At 47.3% G+C, this 21,359-nt stretch overlaps 3 protein-coding genes across 15 annotated transcripts; 1 reads left to right on the forward strand and 2 right to left on the reverse strand.

The window, feature by feature from the left end:
* Positions 1-61: 61 nt before the first annotated feature.
* bag6l (BCL2 associated athanogene 6, like) lies at positions 62-7,650 on the forward strand. Of its 11 annotated transcripts, none has more exons than XM_049750467.2 (24): positions 66-750; positions 845-962; positions 1,111-1,319; positions 1,431-1,490; positions 1,572-1,694; positions 1,793-1,986; positions 2,080-2,209; positions 2,373-2,576; positions 2,662-2,851; positions 2,917-3,326; positions 3,654-3,723; positions 3,784-3,945; positions 4,036-4,106; positions 4,259-4,478; positions 4,556-4,728; positions 4,812-4,865; positions 4,954-5,056; positions 5,139-5,263; positions 5,359-5,493; positions 5,678-5,770; positions 5,921-6,076; positions 6,490-6,597; positions 6,775-6,921; positions 7,036-7,650. In XM_049750467.2, exons 1-24 carry the CDS (start codon positions 673-675, stop codon positions 7,132-7,134), a joined length of 3,432 nt encoding a protein of 1,143 aa, XP_049606424.1. In that variant the 5' UTR covers positions 66-672; the 3' UTR covers positions 7,135-7,650. The 11 variants fall into 11 exon arrangements, with proteins under 11 accessions (XP_049606426.1, XP_049606428.1, XP_049606427.1 ...); XM_049750468.2 differs by having other exon boundaries at positions 70-750; positions 2,917-2,964; positions 3,061-3,326; positions 3,784-4,106; XM_049750465.2 differs by having other exon boundaries at positions 73-750; positions 2,917-2,964; positions 3,049-3,326; positions 3,784-4,106.
* Positions 7,651-8,828: 1,178 nt separating this feature from the next.
* Positions 8,829-12,622, reverse strand: c19h6orf136 (chromosome 19 C6orf136 homolog). Of its 2 annotated transcripts, none has more exons than XM_049751309.2 (7): positions 12,428-12,622; positions 11,381-11,616; positions 10,580-11,275; positions 10,227-10,315; positions 9,943-10,143; positions 9,782-9,851; positions 8,829-9,700 (listed from the first exon to the last, which is right to left on the reverse strand). In XM_049751309.2, exons 2-7 carry the CDS (start codon positions 11,480-11,482, stop codon positions 9,557-9,559), a joined length of 1,302 nt encoding a protein of 433 aa, XP_049607266.1. In that variant the 5' UTR covers positions 11,483-11,616; positions 12,428-12,622; the 3' UTR covers positions 8,829-9,556. The 2 variants fall into 2 exon arrangements, with proteins under 2 accessions (XP_049607266.1, XP_049607267.1); XM_049751310.2 differs by having other exon boundaries at positions 12,413-12,622.
* A 409-nt stretch (positions 12,623-13,031) lies between these two features.
* LOC125987163 (serine/threonine-protein phosphatase 1 regulatory subunit 10) lies at positions 13,032-21,356 on the reverse strand. Of its 2 annotated transcripts, XM_049751300.2 has the most exons (20): positions 21,213-21,356; positions 20,874-21,049; positions 19,642-19,692; positions 18,568-18,678; positions 18,401-18,487; positions 18,007-18,142; positions 17,806-17,857; positions 17,640-17,729; positions 17,424-17,552; positions 17,246-17,351; positions 17,019-17,122; positions 16,720-16,847; positions 16,408-16,564; positions 16,188-16,328; positions 15,841-16,087; positions 15,623-15,698; positions 15,310-15,525; positions 14,612-14,732; positions 13,968-14,339; positions 13,032-13,900 (listed from the first exon to the last, which is right to left on the reverse strand). In XM_049751300.2, the coding sequence occupies exons 4-20, from the start codon at positions 18,672-18,674 to the stop codon at positions 13,770-13,772; spliced, it is 2,400 nt and encodes a 799-aa protein (XP_049607257.1). In that variant the 5' UTR covers positions 18,675-18,678; positions 19,642-19,692; positions 20,874-21,049; positions 21,213-21,356; the 3' UTR covers positions 13,032-13,769. The 2 variants fall into 2 exon arrangements, with proteins under 2 accessions (XP_049607257.1, XP_049607255.1); XM_049751298.2 differs by lacking the exon at positions 19,642-19,692 and having other exon boundaries at positions 21,213-21,355.
* Positions 21,357-21,359: the final 3 nt, after the last annotated feature.

The following is a 21,359-nucleotide window of genomic DNA, read 5'->3' on the forward strand; positions in this document are numbered from 1 at the left end:
CGCACGCACGCACGCACGCACGCACGCACGCACGCACGCACACCCCCGTCCTCGAGCGAGTCATAAACGGTCAAGAAAACAAATAGATCATCCTTAAACTTGTAATAGGTGATCGCACCACGGTAGAAATATTGAAAATCCATTGCATATTTAATTTGTGAACAACTCGCTTATTCCCTAGATCGTAAATGACCTTTTTTTTTCTTTTCTTTTCTTTTGAATCCAAATAACGTCAAACAATTGGCTAGGTTGACGAAAAGACGCTCAGGCATGCGAAAGACGCCTCCTATGACGTTTTTGGGGTCCTTTGACGTCACCGTGTATTATTTTGGGAACTGGCCGCTACTTACCTCTTGAACCAAACTGCGTGCGCTAATTATCTTCCATGTCACTTTGGAAACAAAACGCAGTTGATTGGTTTATAATTCAAATGCATGACTTTAGTCTTCTGCTAAAAATAACCGGTCAAACGTGTCTTCGTTATTTTGCTCATTCCTGCTAGCGAGGAATGTTAGCGTGCTCGCTCCGAGGCTAACAACAATAACAAGGCTTGTCACTTCTATTTATGTATGATTCCGTCCATATGAAATATACTGGCGTTGCTTTGCCAACGTCCTTAATGACCAGTAGTATACAATATTAACTCTTACTTGTGGAGAACAACATTGTAATATGGCGGAATCGAGTCTAATTGATGTCACCGTGAAGACTCTGGATTCACAGAGCAGGAGCTATCAAGTCGGGGGCGAGGTAATGCTGGTGCCATCACGAATGACTTCGTCCGTCGGTCGGTTCATGCCACATTTGCTTGACCGTTCTGTTCTCTCCCTCCCTCGTCCATTAGTTGACTGTGAGGCAGTTCAAGGAGCACATCGCGTCATCGGTGGAGATCCCAGTCGACAAGCAGCGGCTCATCTACCAGGGCAGAGTGCTACAAGATGACAAAACGCTGACTATGTACAGTAAGTAAGGCAAACAACAATGAACGAACAACACGGGTGTCAGTTGGAGCCCAACGTGTCGGACAGTGACAACAAAACGTTTTTGCCTCACTTCACACAATGCCATGAAAGTCCCGCCGCCTCGTTTCCCTCAATCTTTCTCTTTCAGACGTACACGGAAAGGTGATTCATTTGGTGGAGCGTGCCCCACCTCAAAGCACCGGGACTGGCTCAGGGGGTGCAGAGGTATCCAATGAAGGGACGGCAGATGACAGCAGCGGTCATATCGCCGCCTCCCCACCTCAAGATCGCAACGGCTACGTGATGCTCGGGACTTTCAACCTCCCTGTCAACTTCTTGGAACCCCAAGCCGTACAGGTGCTAATCTGCTCATAGCCATCTGCTGGGTCAACACTGGCCCATATCGTACACACGTAGGGAAATGACATTTGCCTTCGATACTTGAATTTTGTTTTCTCTGCTGAACAGCAGATGATGCCTGGATTAGGTGAGTCTGGAAGAAATGCCCGGGTCAGCGCCAGCACAGGGGTAAAGGTTCATTATTCTCACCAATCTTTTTAAATGGCGCAACATTCATCCTCAAAAGCTGATAGGTGTTTGCATGTGTAGAGCAATGGCTCGCTGAACGTGCAGATTCATTTGGACCAGTCGGTGCAGAGCGAAGCTCGGACGAGGGTGCAACTGGCTGAGAACCTGCTTCGGAGTGCTCACGCTCTGATCCAAAGGCTGGAGGTCATTTTGCAATATCACCCCCTCCAAAAAAAAGAGTCGCCGTGGTGAATGTTAGGATTTGTGCAATATGGGGGTGAATTGACATGTTTGTTTTGCAGGGTGTTTCCAGTTCACAGGCAGAATCAGAGTTGCCTCACACCTCTTCATCCTCAGCAGCATCGTCATCCTCGGGCAGAATCGCTGAAGAATCACTACCCATGGAAACCGATGATGCAGCGGCGGCGGCGGCGGCAGCAGCAGCAGCAGCATCCACCTCAACACAGACCGAAGGGGCACCCGACACACCACCCAAGTAAGTAGTGTCACCCACAAAGTAGGCAGGATAAGCCATGAAAGCATCTCATGGACTCTTGCCAACAAAGAAGGAGTTTCTGTTTGTTCACAGTCACCCGAGGCCAGCAGAGTTTGTTGCCATTCTGTCTGAGGTGCGGAGAGTGGAGGAGAGGTTACGTCCTTTCATAGAGAGGACCCACTCCATCCTCGGGGCGGCCACATCGGCAGACTACAACAACAACGTAAGGACCAAGAAAGGGCGTGCTCATCGCAGGAAAATGTTTCATGTTCTTATTCACGTGATCGATTGATAACGCAAAAGGAAAAGATGATAATCGGTACCAAAGGTGTTCATGTCAGAAGTGTCCAAAGCATTTGAGGAATGCAATGTGATACGAATCGAAGACGCAGGAACGAGATGAGGATCAACGCGTTCTCAACATGGCTGGAGATGCGCTGCGTCTTCTGGGCAATGCTTTGATTGTGCTGGGTGACCTTCGCTGCAACCTGGCGAGCCCTCCTCCACGTCACCTGTATGTGCTCCGGCCCGTGGCTCAGCATAGCCATCCTGTCCTAGTCCGGTCCGGTCTGCCGCACGTGCCCATTCCGGTGAGTCGGCATGTTGTCGCTCGCACATTCGAATGGTGGAAATTGCGCTCAAGGCCGACAGAATCATTTGGTGGCATTTCCTAAGGTAAACGTGGGAACGGCAAACGGAGGACCTGCCGGGGAAAATCTTGGCCGGCCGTCTCGATCAGATCACCTCCCTTCCGCGCAGGCTCCGCCTCCTCCTCGTGCCAGCGAGACCAGGGAAGGAGCCCGGGTGATCAGGATCACCCACCAGACTATGGAGCCCGTCGTCATGATGCATATGAACATTGATGGTATTTCTTTACACTGAAGACAAATTTTGCTTGTTGAGGCATTTGAAATATTCTGCTATTGACAGGTGATACAGGTTCTGGACCGCCAAATGCCACAGGTTCGGTGCAAGCAGGTGAGTGGCTCTTTGGCGTAACATTGATACTTGCTATGCTGAAAATCAACTTTCCATCCATCCATCCATCTATTAACTCTCCAGGATTGCCCCCAGAGTTCATGCAAGCCATCGTCCAGCAGATCTCCCAGCAAGCAGCCACCGTGGCGGCGGCGGCGGCGGCTTCAGCCAATCAAGCGACACACACGACGGGCTCCGCAGCCGGTCATGAAGGGATGGCTTCTTCGGCGCCGCCCGCTCAGGCCAGAGTGATCTTCACCAGACCACCGTTCTCCCCCCATATCTCACATCCTATGGGAACGAGAGGGACCTCCATCAACCTCAGAGCTGCAATGCCTGTAGCAGGCCAACAAGCAGGACAGGTGAACTCAGTGATTGAAAAAGCAAACCTCACCAAAGCATCCACAGAGTACATTTTGGTTTGTTGCCAATCACAAGAGTGCACCGTTTACAACGCCATTTCAGAGTTCAACTTTTACAACACCCTTGAAAAAGAAGAAGTGAGGAATGTAGACTTATGACATCAGTGAATGTGACAAGTGGTGGATATTTTGGGGCAAAACATTGCCACATTGTATAAGGAAATGAAAGTCAAGGGAGAAAACAAACAGATGAAATCAAATACAATATGTAGAAATGGGGCCAATGTTGAGGAACCGTCAGTGAACATTTTTCTTTTTTTTGAAAAGGGCACACCTGTAGTTGGCTCCTCCCTCGCCCAGATGATCAGCAATCTGGTGGGACAGCTTCTCGTGCAAGGTAAAGATGCATTTGTTTGAGTACAAAAACAAATCGTTGCTTTCAAATGTTCTCTCCCAGGCGATACGACAAGTTATTCATCTCCGGCCAGCTCCCAGTCATCCGAATCCTCCACATCTCCTATTGGTCCCTCTGTCAACACTACTGGCCAGGCGCCACCGCCATCGGCACCGGCACCACCGCCGGCTAACAGCTCGGGAGTATCTGTGGATCAACCACTAGGTGGCAGTGCTGGGGCAAACCTGGCCCAACTCCTGGGCTCTTTGCTGCCTGGAAGTGGAAGTGGAAGTTCTGCTTTTGCTTCTGGTTCAGGTTCTGGAGTGGCACCCTCCATCACTGTCACTCTGCCTGGCTTATTTCAGAACATGTCAGACTTTGTGCCGGTTAGTTGAAACAGCTTTACATTTTGCATTTATGAATCAAGTTCTTAATTAGCTCACAAGGCAGCCTAATCAAATGAGGAATATTAAAAAGGTGGCCAATAAGTACTTTTTCGGAGACTAACCGTGATTTGTCTCGCTTGTGTATCTTGTAGCCAGCTGCCGGCGACACGGCGGAAGAGTCCGTCTCGCAGACGGGCGGCGAAGGCGGCTCTCTGAGCCCGGAGCTTTTCACCGGCATCGTGCAAGGAGTGCTGTCGACGATGAGCGGCTCGCTCGGGGCACAGCATGGCGACGGAGAGAGCATCGCGCAGTTCATTCAGAGGCTTTCTCAGAGCAGCAATCTCTTCCCACCTGGATCGGGAGGGGCCGTGGGTACGTGTGAACGAAGGGAGAAAAGAATAAGCCGAGAGTATCCGTCGCTCCCGATTTGAAATAGTTGTCATCGGCAGGCTTCTTTGGCGACCTGTTGTCTCTGGTGTGCCAGAGCTTTTCCATGGTGGACGTGGTGCTGTTGCTTCACGGAAATGCTCAGCCTCTGAGCCGCATCCGGCCCCAGCTGACTGAATTCTTCACCCATCACTACCTGCGCGGCGGCCAAGAGCCCACTGACGCTAACGTAGCTGTAAGTGCTGTCGCGACGGATGCGCTCGTCATCAAGAATCACGGTTTTCCTTTTTTTTTTGTTGTTGCTTGCGCTGAATGAAGAGAGCAGCTGATGACCTCATCAATGGTCTGGAGGAGTACATTGCCGAGAGCTTTGTAAGGACATCCATCGATAAGCCTTTCGCGTAGTTCATGTATTGAGCGTGGTAAGTGACCGTTGGCCACGTGATTGTTCCCTACCTAGTCAAACGTGGCGGTACGCGATGGAGTGGACATCGTTCAGACCAACCTAGCTTTCCTCAGGCAACAGCTCACGGGGATAGCCTCACATGTGCTGCGCTGCAATGGTAAGTCACTTCAAGCGGAAGACTTTGTGGGGGGGGGGGGTGTGTGACTCGTTAGTTTGCTCTTGTCTTTGCTTGTCTTCAGATGCCACCTTTGGCCCCTCTCTGCTGTTGCTGTGCACCCAAGGTCTGTTTGAGTGTCTTGCCCTCAACTTGTACTGTCTGGGAGGAGAACAGAGAGCTCTGACGGCTGTCATCAACCGCCGCATTGTTAGTACGCCACACAATCTATGAATGTTGCAGTAATGAGAAGCCTTTTTGTTTGGACTCCAAAATAGTCAAGGAACTCAATTGTGTGTTTGCAGAGGAGAATGTTCTCAGAAGTGAATCCCAGTTTGCTGAACTGTTTGACCAGTATGATGTCTATGAGGTTGCATCTTATTCTGGAGCACAACCCAGTTACCCGGGATCACATTCAGCGCTATGTCGTACTCGCGTCGGTAAGCGCAAAGCACCGACCGACTGAGCGAGCGGCCGGCCGGACGGCCGGACGGTTCTTTTGTGTTGTAAACATGACGGATGCCTTTACTGAAATGCTGCGAGAGCTTGCCGTGTAGTGTTACACCACTGCAAATATATTCAACGCAGCAGCATCGTCCGTATTCAACGTTGATGCCTTTTCAGGAAGACCAGGCAGCAGCAGCAGCAGAATCAGCAGCAGCAGCAGCAGCAGACGACGACACTGGACAAGAGCCAGCTGAGAGTCAGAATGTAGAGGTGAAATAGAAAGCTTCTCTTGAAGCAATTGAGTTGAGTAGCCATTGCATACATCCTATCTCTTCCTAAATGAATTTCCACCTAACTCAAAGTGGAGTGAGTCAGTCATCACGGAAAGATGAGGACACTCACTTCCTATCTGTGTTCTAGATGGAGGAGACTTTATCTCCAGCAACCACAGCAGCGGAGGCCAATGCACGGTCCGGTGACAGCCGAGAGAACGCGACCTTGGGATCTGCCGTGACCCCGCCCAGACGGCCGGAGCTGACCCGGGAGGTGGAGCCGTGGGCAGCGTCTCTTCCACCGGTAAGTACCGATGGATGGATGGATGGATGGATGGATGGATGGATGGATGGATGGATGGATGGATGGATGGATGGATGGATGGATGGATGGATGGATGGATGGATGGATGGATGGATGGATGGATGGATGGATGGATGGATGGATGGATGGATGGATGGATGGATGGATGGATGGATGGATGGATGGATGGATGGATGGATGGATGGATGGATGGATGGATGGATGGACGGATGGACGGATGGATGGAGGCAGGCATGTCCAAGAAAGTGAATGATCTTGATTGATTTATCCAAAGAAGAAATGACTTTCCGAAAACAATGTTTTATTGCGGATGGACCAGACGTCCAGTACATTGTCTCCTCAAAAGGCAAATTCCAATTGGACGTTTGAACGTGGGCAAATGTTTTCCACAGGAATGGCTTCCAATCATCAGGCACGATCTGCATTCTCAAAGGAAGCTCCGAGCACAGCCGCCGCTGTCTGACGCCTACCTACACGGGATGCCCGCTAAGAGGAGAAAGGTCCACCCACGTTCAAAGCGCCTTGATATTTTCTGACTGTAATGGTGGAGTGGGCGAGGAAACTCACTGCTCTTGCTCTGCTCACCCGATGGTTGTTCTTCTAAATGTCCCCAACTGTTTACGGAACAGTGGAGAGGAACGGTCGGTACGTGATGGCAGCGCGCTTTCCCTCCTCAGATGACGCAGGGCCAAGGACCCCGCCTCTCCTTGTCAGACGCCGTCCGTCGAGCCGCTCGCTCTGCTGGAGCCCTGCCGGTTACGGCCGCAAACAGCCTCCAGGGAGAGCTGCAGCGTCCCGATTTGCAGGATGCATATGCCACGCAGGCAAGGAGGGATGGATGAGCCATGGAAAGATTGTTAATAGTGATGCTTGACTTTTCTTCCCCCACTTAGGTGTATTGATACGTGTCAAAAGAAGCTCTGTGTCTTTGCTTCCAGGTCAAGAAGGACATCAAAGCGCGAGTGCTCGGAGATCCCGACTACAACGCTCAAAAGTTCCCCAACACGCATCGAGCTTTCTCCTCGGATGACTCGTAATCTGCAGAAGATGCGTAGCAGAATGTCAAGTGTGTGTGTGTGTGTGTGTGTGTTCCTGTGCTCAAATATTTGTCTTACTCTCCTTGACGGATGCTTTGATTTGACATACTCATTCTCAGTTTGGGAGTATTGGAAAAAGATTCGATGCCAGTGAGCGTTTGGAAAGTTGAACGTGTTTAGAAAATGAAATACAAAATGTTTTCTTAGAAGATATAAAACATGTTACGTTAGCTTTTAAATTGCTGTAAAGTTGAACTTCATGTTAAAACCCACCTAATGTTGTAGAGATCATTACATCAGATGAAAAATGCTTTAACTCATTTGTAGTTTACTATTTTAGATGATGAGTTTTTTCAGTCAGCCATTTGTATTTTACCATTTTATAGTGAGCTTTAATCATGTTCCATAGCAGTATTAGATCAGCTTCCCGATGCGGCGAAGGAGGGGAGATTACATCCAAATTTGTATCACGCAACAAGCGGATGGATGGAAATAAAGTCTCTTGTTTCAAATCTCTTTTATTCGTTCATTTTTTATGTATTTACGACATCACGTAAAACGGTATCATGGTCGAAGGTCACAGGTATCAAGCTCTAGTCCTCGGGGCCGCATTCCAACATGTTTTCCAAGTTTCCCTCGTTAAACACACCTGATTCAATGATCAGGCTCCTGCAGAACGTGAGGATCAGGTGTGTTTAACGAGGGAAACTTGGAAAACACGGAGGAATGCGGCCCTCGAGGACTGGACTTGGACACCCCTGCTTACACCGAGTGCCAAAAATCTGACATTTGGTTAACTGCTTTATATGACAATATGTGTAGGTACACTACACGAGGTTAAAAAAAAAAAGAGAATAAATAAATAAATAAAGGGTTAATTGCACAACGAAAGCACCCCCTCGCACCTTGGATCGAACCAAGGTCTTACCGAGCAAGAGCCCGAGTCACTAACCAGTCGGCTACTTCGACCGGTAGTCTAAGATAGCTTGCACTGTTTTGTACGAGCGATGTGTATTCCAGTTCTTTTAAGTGAACTGAATCTTTAGAATCGGTTCACTCAAAATATTTGTTCAAAAGAATCGTTCACCAAAACGTTCGCTACACTTTCTCATTTATTTATTTATTTTTTTACCTCGTGTAGTGTACCAAAATATCCCATAATTATCTGCCTAAATAATTGTGACTAATTAAAAACTATTCTACTTGTTAATACCTACAAAATAACATATTCTAACCGGAGAGTGCATTGACCTAATTTTCACATTACATTTTGCATTTGACACTGACACATGTCAAGTGCCACGTTAGGGCTCTTCTTGTGTAAGTTTCATTTGTTACTTTGGGTACTTTGCTAAGTGTTTGTGTACACAACGTGTTGTGATGACATCTGCTGTGGAGTCTTCACTGAGCAAGTCGCTTGTGAGCTGTTCCATAAAACCATACATGTTCTCTGCACTGAGAGCAAGGCTTCCATAGGGTAGTTAGTTAGCTCTAGCTCTAACCCTAACCACCGATCATTGAATCAGGTGTGTTTAACGAGGGGAAACTTGGAAAACATGGAGGAATGCGGCCCTCGAGGACTGGACTTGGACACCCCTGCCCTACAAGGATGCCAAAGCTGCTTTAATCACTTATTGGCGTCATTTACATTGTGGACATCATTTATGTGCACGTCAGCATGAAAGACTCAACAATTGTTGTCATTATTGGGAACTTTATTGAATATCAACTAGAACAAGTCTTGGTCGTGACTTCATTTCTGTATGGGGAAAGGTCATGCAAAAAGCACACGCGAAAGTTAAATCAAGCAAATTTAGTGGTGCACTCGTGTGGAAAGTAATATTTGACATTAAATAAAGTACACAAGACTAAATAGTATATCTAGCTAAGTCTATTTGAAACAGTTTCGTGATTTTTGTAATAAGTTCATTTTGTTTTTCCTTTTTTAATCACTTCACTGGTTTCTTTTATATCAAACAAATTGTGAAGTGATTCATTCAGTTTGGAAGGCTGGTTTCTTTTTCACAGCTTTTTAAGCTTCAAACATCTACAGTGACAATGTAAATGGGAGTTTAACGGCGTATTTTAGGGAAACAGTATGCGAGAAGCTATGATGATGAACATCTAGTAACGTGGACGAAAACATATGGAAGAAGACTGAATTCAACATCCTTCCAAAGTCAATTGACTTTGAAAGGCGATGGTAAACCAAAGTTGCATGTTGTAGCATTTTCACAACACTCGGTCAGTTAGTAAATGTAGTAAGTGATAGTTGACCTAAAATAGTTATAGTTAGGTTACTGGTTCAGACAAATAGCTGGGAGAGTTGCGCACTTAATCCAAAAGCAACGATATCACGCGTTATAGTGTTCCTATAATGCCAAAGAAACAGTCTTGTGGACCTTCAGCGTGACATGATCCGTCATTCTCGGACCTGCCGCAGTGATGACAAGAGGGAGGGCAGCAGATTGAGGGCGGGTCGGTTTTCCTCCACCCCCAGAGCTACTAAAGCACCGGCCAGGAGGGACGTGACTCTGGGCAGGGCCGGGGGCTGAGCAGGCATCACCTGCACAATCACAAACGTTTGCTGTTTGAAAACCTGACCGAGCCCCAAGCCGCCAAGCCACATCCGCAGCTACTTTCTTACCTTTTCAACTTGATGACAATGGATGAGTCCATCGCGTCCTATGTAGAATGTGGAGAAAGCGTCATAGGACCTGGAACAGGTAGATGCCATTCCGTCAGATTGACACATATGGACGGACGGGCTGCTTTCAAATGGACCCAAAAGAGTCTGGGTGGGGCTACCTGTACAGGTGTGATTTGTCTTTGCGGTAGAAGCGAAGCATCAGTGTCAGGAAGGGAAGGCCCCGGAGCCTCCAGCGAGCCTTAATGGTCCCGTCTTCCACGTGCTTGGTCAGTTTCAGCACCTCCAGCCGGACGTCGGTGAAATAGAACAGACACACCAGGCGCCACAGCGAAGTGCTGAGTCGGTAGATCGCACGTCCCCTGCAAGAGACGGACGGATGGGCCAGTCACAAAAGAAAAGAAATAGGACCACAGTCTCAAGCTAAGGTAAGCTCAATCACTACCTGGTCTTGGTGTTGACAAGTCCGTTGATGAATTCAACGTCACGGGAGTACATGGTATAGTCGTGATTCTTACGAAAGAAATTTGGAAGCTGTAAAAGAATGAAAAAAAAAAAAAACTCCTGTTATTTGTTCCCAGATGACACGTCTCAATGCTCATTCTCGTTACTAAACTAGAAGAATGGAAAGTTGTCACACGGCTTGCCGAATCCCTGGCCTGCAGCATGAAGCTATTCAACCGGTAATACTGCCAAGTGCACAACTCAACACAAGCATTGAAGTTGGATTGTTTGGAAAGAGATTCAGCCACTTTCCCTGGAGCGTATCTATCTCAGAGAAAGCATCTGCCTACCTACCTCCGTCCTTAGTCTTTCATATGCCACGGCCAGCTTTTGCTCTCCTTCATTGTCTCTTTCATTTTGCGAGCCCTCTGTTCTTACACGGCGACTATACGCAGGGTTGGGATGACAGGGAAACTCCTCCATCTCGTTTCTCTCCAATCCAATAGCCTGCCGAGAGTTCGGGCTGCCGCTGCCGCCGGCGCCGGCCGCCGTGGCTTCTGTTCCCGGGGAACGGAAACAGTAAAAGCGAGAGCCGTACACAAAGGGCGCGGGGCAACTCTCGGCTTCAAAGAGGCTTCCGAAACAGCCGTGCTGTCTATTTTGGCCGTGCGCGCCGCTTCTCCGGAAGCTGCCGCCGATGCTGATGTCATCCTCTCTGCTGCCGTCCACCGTCGTCAATAGGAAGGAAAAGTCGGTGGACTTGTGACTTCCTGGAACCTCTGCTAGTCTAGTCTGACCAAAGAGCGGGATCTCCACCACCGTGCGTAGGCCGCTCCACTCATCGGGCCGCGCCAGCGCGCGCAGGCCGAGCGGCTCCTCCCAGTGGTCGTCCAGGTAAGCGGCCCCCTGCGGCCAGCTGACGTGACGGAAAGGCTGCGACACGACCGCTTGCTTCACCGTCTGATAGCTGGTGCAATTGGGCGACGCCAGGGCCCATGATGCATTGCTGAGAGGGCGGCGGGTTGGGCAGCGCCGCTGCAATTCAATTGGCTGAAAGACACACACGCGATGGATCTGAAAAATGCCAAACTCCTCCCTCATCCCATTGAATGGAACGGTTCGTGTTGAAATGGTTCTTTGCAGCCAGCTAATTACCTGACAAAGGCTCCTGATGTGCTTGGTGATGGGCTGCCTTCTGCCATGGATGCGGACACAACCCACCCAGAAGGCAAGAAGACCTCCTCTGCTGACAGCCATTCACCACACAACCCCACTCAGTATGTCACCATGACCTGCAGCAGCAAGGCTGCAAAGTCACATGGACGACGAGCCTGCAAATTGTTCTTCGATCCAAACTCCGGCCGGCTGCGCTTCTAGTCCACCTCGAGAACCTAAAAGAGAGACAGTTAGCGAGGACTTGACTCCGTTGCATGGCTCTGTCGCCGCTTGAATTCTTATTACGTTGGCACTTTGGTTCATATTTGACATCATAGCAATTGCACGACAAGGATTGTCATGGGTAAATCCATTTGACATTTTCTACCATTAGCATCCACGACTGCAATGACATTTCAAAGACTCGACCAGCAAGCACATGACATGCACAAGACCACAATAAGAACCGCTAAAATTGAATTAACCAGTCAAGAACAAACGACAAGTGTTCTGTTCTGTTCTTCTCTTCCAGTATGGGGGAGAAAAAGTGAGAAGGAAAATCGAAAAGGCCCATGAGTTCCTATTGGAGATTGATCGACTCTCATCCGATGCTACGTAAATACTATATGATAATAATGTGACGTTATCACGTAGATTTCTTCAACGCAACTGATGTCGTCATTCAAGTGGCATCAACTGTTCGTGAGAGCTCCGATTTTCATTGCAAATGTGCATTATTTCCCCGCTTAGGCCCAACTAGTACATTTCCTCTCAATAAGGTCGCCTTTTAGCCACAATATTGACATTGCCTGGCCGGTTAATATGCCGGTTGGCTAACGCTAGCAAGCTACCGGGACAGTCAAATGCTATGCTAACTAGCAGCCAGCTCGTCCCGGACAGACAAACGTTAGCGTCATGTTAGCTTCATTTGATGGAATAATTTCATAAGACGTCGGCCATAGTTCTACTGACAACATGTGCAGTATTCACACATACTGTAAGGTTATCTCAAGTAGAAGACCGTGCTCTTACTTAGCGCTAACTTACACAAGTGACATCCAGTCTTGCGTGCCCTTGCCAGTCCAAACAAGCCTCGCAGGATGACGTCTGCTCCCTTCAGGGACTGTGGGCAAATTGCAATTGCAATTGCAATCCCCTAGTTTGCCCTTCCTTCCGAGTGCCGTACGGTCCAAGTGTGACAAAGTGGGAGGTGTGTGTCGTAACGTTGGCTTTTCAAGTTCGACGACGAGGAGTTCATCAAATTGTCTTTGATGTCTTTGACGTTAACGGAACGTGCCACCTTTGCTCGGTCTGCACGGAGATGCGTTTGGGGATGTCGGAAATAAAAACTGTTCTGGTCTATCGATCATCTATGACAGCACACAACGTGAATAAGAAAGAAGGCACGCTTGTGCATTAGATCATCTGTAATCATTCTATGGATGCAAATACCAGTAAACAATATTTTTCAGGTGTTAACGCTTTCTAAAAACCTCAGTTTACATACAATAAAATGGACGTCTTCGATGTAAGCTTGTCTTTGCTAGTTTTTTTTCACCACTCAAGTCCATGATTTCGGTTATTATATTTTCCAAGCATTTATCCAATGACTCGCTGTGGCCCAATTCAAAAGAAATCAACCATAAAACAATTATATTTGAACATTTTTAATAGTGTACAAAATAATTCAACAGAAAAATATGACCACGTGAACATGTATTGTAGACAGCGTTACAGTACAATCGATGAACCTGTCATAAAAAAGGGCACCTGTTTTTGACATTTGTCAAAATAAAACACGGAGGGGAAAAAGAAAAAAAAGAAAAAACAAAGTCCCACAAGAGACAAAGGTCATTGTTTTCACAGAAAACACACACACACACGCCATAGCTGACCTGCAGAATGCTTCATCATAATACTGACATTCAAAGCCCTCTGTCTGAGGTTAAGATGGAGAGTTCAGAGGTCATTTGCTGTATCGGCAGACTCGTCATTAATTCATAATTTGCTCCAAAAATAAGTTGTCCAGTCACAAGCAGGAATAAACTTTAAGGTAGCACATAGAATGTTTTTTTTACCAGCGGCTTCTTCAGGACAAAGTTTCATTTATCATTTCAATCTAGTTGTTCAAGATCAATCATCATTTGATTTACCCACCCATTTCATTTTAAAGTGCTGCCAAGGAATCAGGCAAGGAGAAAACGACACTGCTGAAAGGCAATTGGGAGGGAAATTACGTTCAAGCAAGTTGCGGATGTACACAGTGAGACATAGTGGCAAAAAGTGGGAAGCTTTCAGTCGTTTAAAAACAGTGATTTTCTCATCATGGGAAAACCGCGCTGCAGTGGTTTGATGAATGGCGAATATGACGCTTACGGTGCGGCCGCGCTTAGTGTCCGTGCTGGTTGTTTGGGGGGAAGGGTGGTCCATTGACACCGGGGTGGTAAAAAGCACAGTTGCTCTCGTACCTGCAGTTTCCCTTCATCATGAAATGGCGACAAACGGGACGCATGGACATGTCTATTTGAGGAGGAAGAGACAAAACAAATGAGTTTGAGCAATCAAGTGCTACGCGGCGTGTACGTACCGTTCATATTGTGTCCTCCTCTCGGCCCCCCTCGTCCTCGGCCCCGAAAGCCCGGCTCTCCTCCTCGGCCCCTTCCTCCCCGGTGGAAATGGCCTCCTCGGTGGGGCCCGCCTCTCATGGAGTCGTCTCCCCAGTAGTTGCCGTTATCCCCGCGGCCCTGCCCCGGCGGCGGCCCCGGCGGCGGCGGCCCCATCATACGTGGTGGGCCTCCGCCGCTGTTGAAAGGCGGCCCGTGATTATGAGGCGGCGGGGGGTGGTTGAAGCGGGGGCCGCCTGGAGGCATGTTTGGTGGGAAGCCACTGTTCATGGGCATCTGCATGTGCATGTTGTTCATATTGTTCATGGGACTGTGACCCAGCAGACTCGGGTTGACTGCGTTCACAAGAAAAGAAAAGAAAAGAAAAGAAAAAAAAACAAATCAAGTGAGTGGAAAACAGGACAACAACATTTCCACCACTTTCAATGGGATTGGAGATGGCGTCATTTGGGCGAATAAACAATGCTAACAAATGGGCACATTGAGTTGGACGATTGTCAAAGTCGCGTGGAAATACACAATGAAGTTGTGACGTGCCCGAAGGATTGTGAGCCATTTCTTTCTTTGGCTTTCTGTTAACTTTCAAGATATCCCAGGGCCCATTTACCTGGTGCGGGTCCCGGGTTCTGGTTCTGTGTCTGCTGCAGGGAACCCAGAAGTTGTTTAATCTTATCCGAGAAGTCCGGCTGCTTGATGAGGTCTTCGGTCGATTGGTTGCTAGAAGCGCCCTAAAGACACACAGAGCAGAGCTTTGATTAGTTGCGGCAAAATCAATGAAGAAAAGTACACATGGAGTGACTGATGAAACTTTGGGCTCCAAGTGCACCTTGCTAGGATGACAAATGGCAACACGATGACCTTGAACCAAAGCGAAGTAGCATCTTGATTCAAGAATTGGACGGTTCTACCATTATAAACACGTTTGAAATTGTTCAACATGTTCTTGCTCAAATTGAAATTGAACTCCTCTGACCCGTACTTTTGTTTCCCTCTTTCCTCCAGGGAAACGAATGACACTTCATCTTCTTGAAGCCCCATGATGTACTTGTATTCAATCTTACTTGTTGTTTTCAAATGATATGGGTGAATACTGTTGTGACAAAGTAGTCATTTCCCTCGTAAGATGAATCAAATCGAAATGATTGCCATGGTATGTTCGGTCTACCGGTGATTGCATTTGACTTGCACAGAGCAGGCAAAACATTGCATAGGACCTACGAAGCCGTTTCAAATGAGTAAATCAAACAGATGGAAAAGCTTTATTTGACTGTAGACAAATACTCCCAGTGTGCAGTAGTCATGTACCATGATAGACGTGAGCAGCTCCTGTACGTTGACGGCCGGTGTGACCGGATTGCTGACGGTGTTTGTGGTCTGAGGGCTACGCGAATTGCTGTTAAGGTTGCCCATCAGGTTGGCCAGGACAGGCGGCAGCTTGGAGCCCTCGTTTTGCCCCAGGGCTGGAACCTGCTGAGATGTGTCCATGGGCTCAGGGTAGCTATCGTCTGGTACTGAAGAGTCCTACACAAATTGAATAAGGAGGGAGGGAGGGAGGGAGGGAGGTCATTTGTTGTCAAAACAAATAAGCCAAGGGATTCCTTTGGATTTTGCTACTGACCTCATCCAGGGGAATGAGTCGAGGGGGCATAGGTTCATAGGGCTCCGGGTCTGGCTCGTGCGGCGTGTCGGGTACACTAGGGAAAAAGACAAGCAGGTCTAGACTTCAAAAGACAACTGGGCAAACCAGCCCGTTGGTTGATAGCCTCCCTCCTCATTAACTTCACCCAATAGAATTCAAAATGAATTGCATTACGACAACGGAGATGACCGTCCTACCTCTCTTTACTGAGGAAGAGCTCCTGTAGGATTCCCATCTCACGGTCCCGCTGGGTAAGCTTTTCTGTGCTGTTGGAGCCAGGAATGACCAGACTGCCAGCTAATGTCAGCGGCCTGGGGAGAGTCCAGGGGACCCTCTCCTCCATAGCGTCGTGAGAAAGCCGTCGGGCCATCTCAAACGTCTGTCGATCCATCATCAACTCCCGTTTGGCCGCCTCACCAAAGTCCTTCACCTTATTGACATTGACTAGGAGAGGGAATCATTGAGTTAGTCACTCGTATTTACACGTGCGAGTTTGACACACGGCGGCGGCGGCGGCGGCGGCGGCAGCGGGCATGGCTCGTACCTCGCTCTGTCTCATCCAGGTCAAAATAAAAATAATGCTTGAGATTATCTTCCTGAGCCCAGTGAACAGTCTTCTTTTTCTTGCCCTTCTTAGTCAGGTCTTCCTCCCCACGAGGTTCTGACAGAGCATTGGGCTTGTCTCCTGCAAAATACAAAGCGCAATTTCAATTGGTCTCTTATTTATTTGACTTCCTGCTCTGTACAGAGAGAGCCAAACTCACCGGTGTCCATGGAGTCCGAGTCTTCGGTGGGCACGGGCGTCCCGGGCCGATCCGGCTCCTGATTTTCATCAGTAGCATTCGAAGAAACAGTCTCCGGAGATGTTGGTTTGCCAGAAGATGAGGAATATGTAGATTGTTTACTGTCAAATGGATTTGTCTGGGAGATTATAAAAAGCACAAGTGCGTTATTAGGAGAAGAGACATTTTGCTAACACAGGTCTGAGGTTTTTGATCATTTACTACATATGAAAGTTGACCTTTTCTTAATTTCCTTGATAGATTTGGTCATTGATTTATTGTCAGAAAAGATACCTTATTTGAGGTCGGGGACACAGCCTTGGCGCTAGAGGGTGAAGTGGCTGCAGGTTTCTTTTTCTTGATCTTGATTCCAGGCACTGGAGCTGAGTTGAGCGCATCAAGGAACCCCGTGCACTCCATGGCTGCAGACATTGGGTGAAAGAAAGTACACTCAAAATTTTGGACAGTATAGGAAAGCGTGACCTCGCATTATATTCATCGTCAATTCAAACCATAGCTACAAATATCGTTTGCAACTCGCTAAACTGCGCTTATCAACCAATACTTTGCTTCATTATAGTGTACACACTTACGTTGTGCTGGAATGATCTTGACTTTAATTTCTTTGGTAGAGTTGGACGGCGTGTTTAGAGGTTTGTATTTCTTCTCAAGGGGAGGATTATCAAATGGACCAGAACTGTAAAAAAAGAGGAGAGGGTGAAGTTACTGCCACTGACCACTGGATGGGTGCAGCGAGCAAAGTGCATCTTGACCGCTATGGCGCTGTGCTCATATTCTTGCTGGTTAATGCCCGCCCTACCTTAACCTCTTGAGGACCGGAGGCTTGATGTTGTACTTGTCACCCAGCTGGGGAGCAGCCGGGCTTTTCTTTGTGGGGGCAGGGTTTGGAGTGTCCATCTCGAGACCTACAAAAGCATTTTCATGAGGATTTCAGCAAAGTACATACATCAGGTTGTTTCAACGGCTCGCTCGCTCACCTATGGAGCGGATTTTCGCATGACTCGGGGCATGCGCTTTAGCCTTGTCTTTCTTTTTCTCATCCTCTGCACTCTTGTCCTTCACCTCTCGGAGTGGGACCTTGCCATCTTCTTTCTTCTTCTTCTTATCTACACATTGAGAATATGGAGAGCATTTTAGGATGATCACAAAAAGAAGGAGTCATTGAGAAAAGAGTCAATGTCACGTGTCCGTACCACCGGGACTGCTGGCGTTGCTCGATACACTCTGGGAGCGAATTGTTGCCATCCAGCCGTCGACGAGCACAGACGCCAACTTCCTCAATTCTAAAATGAAGATTGAAGATGAAGCATGGGGTCCAACCTCCTCAAGACAATAAGCCCAACCAAAAGGACAACTGACCTTCAGTCTCTGCGCTTTTACACAGTTGCTTTACCAGCTTAGCTGTGTTGTTCTGTGGAGAAAGTTGTCATATGGGAAATTCGTCACGAGCCAATTCAAATGAAATGTTGCACTCGACAAATAAAAGAGACAGTATCATATTTATATTCACACACACACACACACAAAAAAAGTCAAAACTGGTTTTCCTTTGGTCTGTACCTGTTTGAGATGGTCCACTTTGAGAGGCAACTTTTGCAGAGTGAGCAGAATAAGCTGCAGCAGAGGCGAATTGTTGGTGCTTTTCGAGTATGTGAGCCACGAATTCAGCAGCCTGTAGCCACCGACTCGGATGAACCTAAACAGGGGGAGGGAGGGAGGGAGGGAGGGAGGGGGGGGAGAATGTTTTATTCACAAAATGCACGCAAGAAAGTTTGAGGTGGTCACTGATGCTGGATAGCTATGGTGTCAAATCAAAACAAAAATCAGTCAATTCAAGTCAGTCTTTGTCAATAAGACAACCGTGGAGGAGTGCTTTAAGCCTTGCACAGGTAGAATGTTGTGCAATTACAGCTGAGAAAAAAATATGCAGTCTCATCACACCAACAAAACGTACCTGTTGAGAACATCATGTGATTTTGTATGAAGCAGGATGTTCAAGTACATACACCGACTGACCATCTTGGCAGACGCTTTCATTAGGCTGTGCAGAAAATATGCAAAGGTTAAAGCCATTGCAAAAGGCTACCTGGAGAAAGACAATGAAAGGCTTCAATTGCTCACCTGAACATCTTTGGTACTCCCTCCAAGCTGCAGAGTCCCCCATCCTTCCCAAGTAGAACCTCTACTCCCTTCAAAATCTGTTTGGGGTCCACTGGCACCCCCTCCATTTTTCTGAAAAACAAACCTCAAGCAGTTAATACATTGACAGTAGGGCAATGTGTACGGTGGTGCGCTTTTCTTTTTTGATAATTGGGAACGAATGCATCGTTCACTGTCCATGTTTTTTGGGCCTTCTATGTAACCGAGGGGCTGCTCAACAGACCTGAACGCCGTCCTTGCAAACCAGAACAAGGCTTTTACTTTTCACCATAACAGCTACAAATGCAATTTTACTACAGCACTCCGCCAACACCGGCAAACAGCTGACGTCCGCAGTCACATCAGTAGCACACTACGACAAACCTACTAAACGGACTCATCAGCAAACAATTCTGCAATATAACACGGACTGCCTCATACTTGTATGAGCGCCGTTGCACGCTGCTGGCACGACCGACCTCTAGTTGCAGAGACAGCAGGCAGAAGGGCGGGTGAGTGTCCCAGAGCACCAGAATGGCTCCTCTCTGGACCTTGCAGGGCATTTGGACCGACCGATGTGTGCTTCTGTGGAAATTGGACTACTTTTCGGTTTTCTAAACTACGTGCGTTTCCCAGTTACTCACATTTTAATCGCGCATGCACGTCAAAATCAAATGACTAATACTGACTGCATATGAATTAGAATACTTGTACAGATGCTATTGTTTTAAATCCGCTCAATGTGGTTCATGGTTTGTCATTACACAAACATTAGACATTACTTTCATTACCAAAGAACAAGTCATTATTTGAAGTTACTTACATTCCGTCAAGGGCCTACAAATATGTCATTAAATCAACATTGAACAAGTGTGTGCAGTTATACAATAAAAACATAGCATTATTTGAAAGGTATATAAGGGGGGTACTGGGTTGTGCACTTTTTTTTTTTCCCATGTTTGTTCATTTTGATAAGTGATTTGATACGTGCATAACTTGCCTCTAGAAGATCATTAATTGTAAATGCATTGGTGTGAGGAATCAGTTTGGTCTTACCGGTTTAAATGTTGAGGTAGAAGTTTTATATTGGCTCAGAACTCCACAACACTGCAAATAATTCAAAGCCTGTAAGTGGCACAGCTGTTACACATGTACACAAACTGTCAAGTGTTAAACAAGACCCTGCAACATTACGCAGAAACTTGGAAACAATTGTGTATCGCTGGTAGAAAAACTAATAAAGTTGCTATAAAGGGGGGGGGGGGAGTATATTGAGTAGCTAATAATCCTTTTGAGTTATATAAAGGCTGCCAAAGACATACCGAGGAAAAAACCGGAGGGGAGGGGCAGTAAGCTCCTCCGACAATGCAAGCCCCTCCTCTCCCTCCTCACTTTAACCCCTGCGACGCCAGACTAGCGCTGTTAGCATGGAAAACGCTCAATGGGGGCGGACGGGGAACCAGACGTTTAGGCTGAACAACGCTCGAACAAGCTGAACGGGGCTGCTGCTGCTCAGCAGCAAAACCGCTGTGGCCGCTTTACGGTTCTAAACGAAGAAAACTCCAAAATGCTCCGTAGGGGGGGGGGGGGGAGAAAAAAACAACTACAAAAAAAAAAAAAAAACACCCGCTGGTGAAGCAAGCCAATTGTCCACAATTTAGACAAGTCCGAAATGTTTGTGTTACGAAAGACCACTTGTCTTCTGTCATCCCGCAATCTTTATCCACAGATTGCCCAGTGCGGGATTTGTGGGATCCCCTGTGCTATTGTCAACGCAACCAACACTGTGCTTCGTCAAACGTCCATCAATCAATCAATCCTCAGTCTAATGCAATCTTTATGTGTAGATTGCGGTACGGTTCAGTTCCGTGGAGCAGCCCCTACAAAAGCCCGGCAGGCAAAAAGTCCGACTTCATAGGTTATTAGTCTCCTAAACAAACACGGCAATCTTTATGATCAGATTGCTTATAGGTATCACTAGTCCTCGATTTGAAAATGTATTAGCCCACCTCGTCTCACACACGAAGAAACGGAGACTTGTGTCACCGTCCACATTCATGTGTGAGCTCATGCTAAACAGAAGGCTAGGCTAGGCTAAATTGCGGCGGCTGCTAGCCAACTACCGCAAAATAGCGAAGACGATTACTTTAAAAGTACCACTAACAAGTCGACGTTATGCATTCCTAATCAAACTAATTGCCCTCAACGTTTAAGTTATAACACATTGTGCTTTTCGGGCACTTATTTCGTTTATAACAAAAACATATCAACTTTGATGGCTTTAATACCTGCTTCAAAATTTCTAATGGGTGGGGCTTTGGTAGCTAAAAGCTAGCCTTTTCCTTCAAGAACAAACTGGAGGCAAAAATAGTAATCAGATGTCCATTACTTGAAGAAAAAATATCAATTTGGGTGGTTGGTCGAAGTCCTCGACGGTTGAGTCTTCGGGAAAACGAATTGAAACCTGAAAAAGTACACAAGAAAAAACATCTTAGTTGACACTAGAGGTGAAAATTCGCCCCTTAAGCGTAATCAAGCTCACGCGAGGGTTTTTGTGAATATTCTGGGCTGAGTTCACCTTCAAAAACGACAAATGTGTGCACGAATGTTCTGACGTCTTCACTTACCTTTGACCAAATCCAGGAATGAGCGAGGAGAGGAGGGACTTAGCTTTTATACGTTGTGACGTTTTTTGCGTCACCGCCGTTTTTTCCAGCCCGGGGATCGCCCCAAAATGGCTGACGAACGACCTTCTTCCTGTGCTTCAAAGGCAT

The sequence above is a fragment of the Syngnathus scovelli genome, chromosome 19 (genome assembly GCF_024217435.2).
Source record: "Syngnathus scovelli strain Florida chromosome 19, RoL_Ssco_1.2, whole genome shotgun sequence".
NCBI classification, from domain to species: Eukaryota; Metazoa; Chordata; class Actinopteri; order Syngnathiformes; family Syngnathidae; genus Syngnathus; species Syngnathus scovelli.

Coding starts and splice junctions, on each gene's coding strand:
- bag6l (XM_049750462.2), top strand. CDS start 673: ATGGCGGAATCGAGTCTAATTGATGTCACCGTGAAGACTCTGGATTCA. Junction 751..844: donor GCTATCAAGTCGGGGGCGAG/GTAATGCTGGTG, acceptor CTCGTCCATTAG/TTGACTGTGAGGCAGTTCAA. Junction 2,577..2,661: donor TGCCGCACGTGCCCATTCCG/GTGAGTCGGCAT, acceptor GCATTTCCTAAG/GTAAACGTGGGAACGGCAAA.
- c19h6orf136 (XM_049751309.2), bottom strand. CDS start 11,482: ATGGCTGTCAGCAGAGGAGGTCTTCTTGCCTTCTGGGTGGGTTGTGTC. Junction 9,852..9,942: donor GACAAATCACACCTGTACAG/GTAGCCCCACCC, acceptor TACCTGTTCCAG/GTCCTATGACGCTTTCTCCA. Junction 9,701..9,781: donor ATTGTCATCAAGTTGAAAAG/GTAAGAAAGTAG, acceptor GTGATTGTGCAG/GTGATGCCTGCTCAGCCCCC.
- LOC125987163 (XM_049751300.2), bottom strand. CDS start 18,674: ATGGAGGGGGTGCCAGTGGACCCCAAACAGATTTTGAAGGGAGTAGAG. Junction 17,730..17,805: donor TAAAAGCGCAGAGACTGAAG/GTCAGTTGTCCT, acceptor TCTTCATTTTAG/AATTGAGGAAGTTGGCGTCT. Junction 17,352..17,423: donor TGCGAAAATCCGCTCCATAG/GTGAGCGAGCGA, acceptor ATGCTTTTGTAG/GTCTCGAGATGGACACTCCA.